The sequence below is a fragment of the Fusarium oxysporum genome, chromosome 15 (assembly GCF_000149955.1).
Source record: "Fusarium oxysporum f. sp. lycopersici 4287 chromosome 15, whole genome shotgun sequence".
Taxonomy (NCBI): domain Eukaryota; kingdom Fungi; phylum Ascomycota; class Sordariomycetes; order Hypocreales; family Nectriaceae; genus Fusarium; species Fusarium oxysporum.
In genome coordinates, this window is record NC_031000.1 from 491,342 (window position 1) to 493,050 (window position 1,709).

Genomic DNA, 1,709 nt, shown 5'->3' on the forward strand with positions numbered 1-1,709 from the left:
AAATATACCATTTTTATGGTCTGATCTGTCTTCTGGCCAGTGCCTATGCGTGAGTCTCTCACTCCTCTCTCCAATTTGTGAAATTACCTACGGGCGGTAGTAGACTAGTAGTAGTCTCCATATCCCTAGTCTCCGAGAGAGGTATGCGAGTGAGGGTATGTGAGAATCCGACACACCTCGGAAATATTTCCTTCAACCCTGGGGAGACCCCCAAATACCTCTACTCCTCCCCATGTCCAGGCCATCATCTCAGACATTGTGTCCGTGGCCCATCCATCACAACTTTAGATGATCGGGGTTAAGATTAGCTTTGGCGGGGGACTGCACCCCAGGAAACCGAAATCTCATTTAGGCAAGAACGATTCGACGTTGCTCACACCCCTACAGTCAGCTTCGTTCTTTAACGCTCGGTCTAGGCAACCTTGAGCGGTTTTATATCCCCTTTTTGGGCTTGTCCGGCATCTAAGTACACATTTGTGTTGCTTGCTGTGTCAGGTGGCCATTGCCGGCGAAACTAGATTTTTCTCGCCCTTAACGATCGAGCAGAGCCATAACATAACAAGTGCGCCCCACTCCGATCAACTCTAGAGACCTGGTTCACAAAGAGGTCAGCAGACCTTGGGAAGCTAATTGGACAGCCGGATACCGAGGCAGAACATCCTAACACGCCGAGGTCCAGCGCAAGATCCGCCAACTACACGAGGGGCTCAGGAAGAGACAACCGTGCTATTCACCTAGATGCGAACCGAGAAGATAGGATTGGAGGACTGACAGGTAGTCAAACCAGCATCCTTTGCCCTCCTACCATTCGATCTTGTTCCTCTACTATAACGTGCATGATAAGCGAATGTCGCACCTCCAAATCCCATAAAAAACGGCGTTTTCGACCCCCTTGCAATAACCATGAACTTTACTAAAACTTCATTAGAAAGCTTGGCTTATTACGGCCGACCAGACAAGCAAAAAAAGAAAAAAAAGAAAAAAAGAAAGAAAGGCATTTCCTAGCCAGGATGACTTGTTCTTAGATTTCTCCCATGTATCCAACAAATTTCTTGCTAATTGCTATCGTAATTGACCACCAGACCACCCTTCCCCCCAGGCTACCGCCCCGTGACAGCCTCACTTTTGGTTCCACTAGTTAACAACACTCAACCATTCCACAACGAATACAGCTTCAAATTTAATTTCCTCTTGGATGCTTATTAAAAAAAGGCCTGCTCTTCCGTTATTGGCTTTTTCCGCTTATTCTGACGATTTTCCGCAGCTGCTTTATTATTTAACTTCCATGTGTTCAGGAAAAGCTTTATTGGGGTCGAAATTGATTTGTGAACGGCCTGACGGCTTTATCGCGGCCTCGTGAGTTTTTATATGGCCAATTTCTTCTGTAGGAATGATTCTGATGCGTTCTTTTTATCTAGGGACCTTCCACACTTCCGTAGGACCAGTCTGATGTCTCTCTCGGCGTTTTCTGACGACCAATCGACCTTCAAAAGCAGTTTTTCGATATCGCAGCTTGACGAAGGCGTGTTGAAGATCTGACCCCTCTTCACGTTGGATTTGTGGTGCTGTGGCCCGATTTCTAGTAAGCCGCGGCGCTCATGGGGCTTCAGCCTCGCAAGAGCCTCATCAGCATCAACTGGGTAAATATCAGTTGCCTGAAACGAATGTCAGAAGTTCTTCTGACTGAAAGCTTTCTCCGAAGCTACTTT

At 47.0% G+C, this 1,709-nt stretch overlaps 1 protein-coding gene across 1 annotated transcript in view; it reads right to left on the reverse strand.

Annotated features, from left to right (window-relative positions):
- The window catches only part of FOXG_16732 (uncharacterized protein), a gene marked incomplete at both ends in the record, with an annotated part of 1,175 nt that extends 918 nt beyond the window's left edge, over positions 1-257 (reverse strand). Inside the window, 2 exons of the mRNA XM_018396750.1 lie at positions 63-87; positions 177-257. Of these exons, the coding sequence (XP_018257504.1) occupies positions 63-87; positions 177-257 (106 nt within the window). The remainder of the gene's footprint in view (positions 1-62; positions 88-176) is intronic.
- Positions 258-1,709: the final 1,452 nt, after the last annotated feature.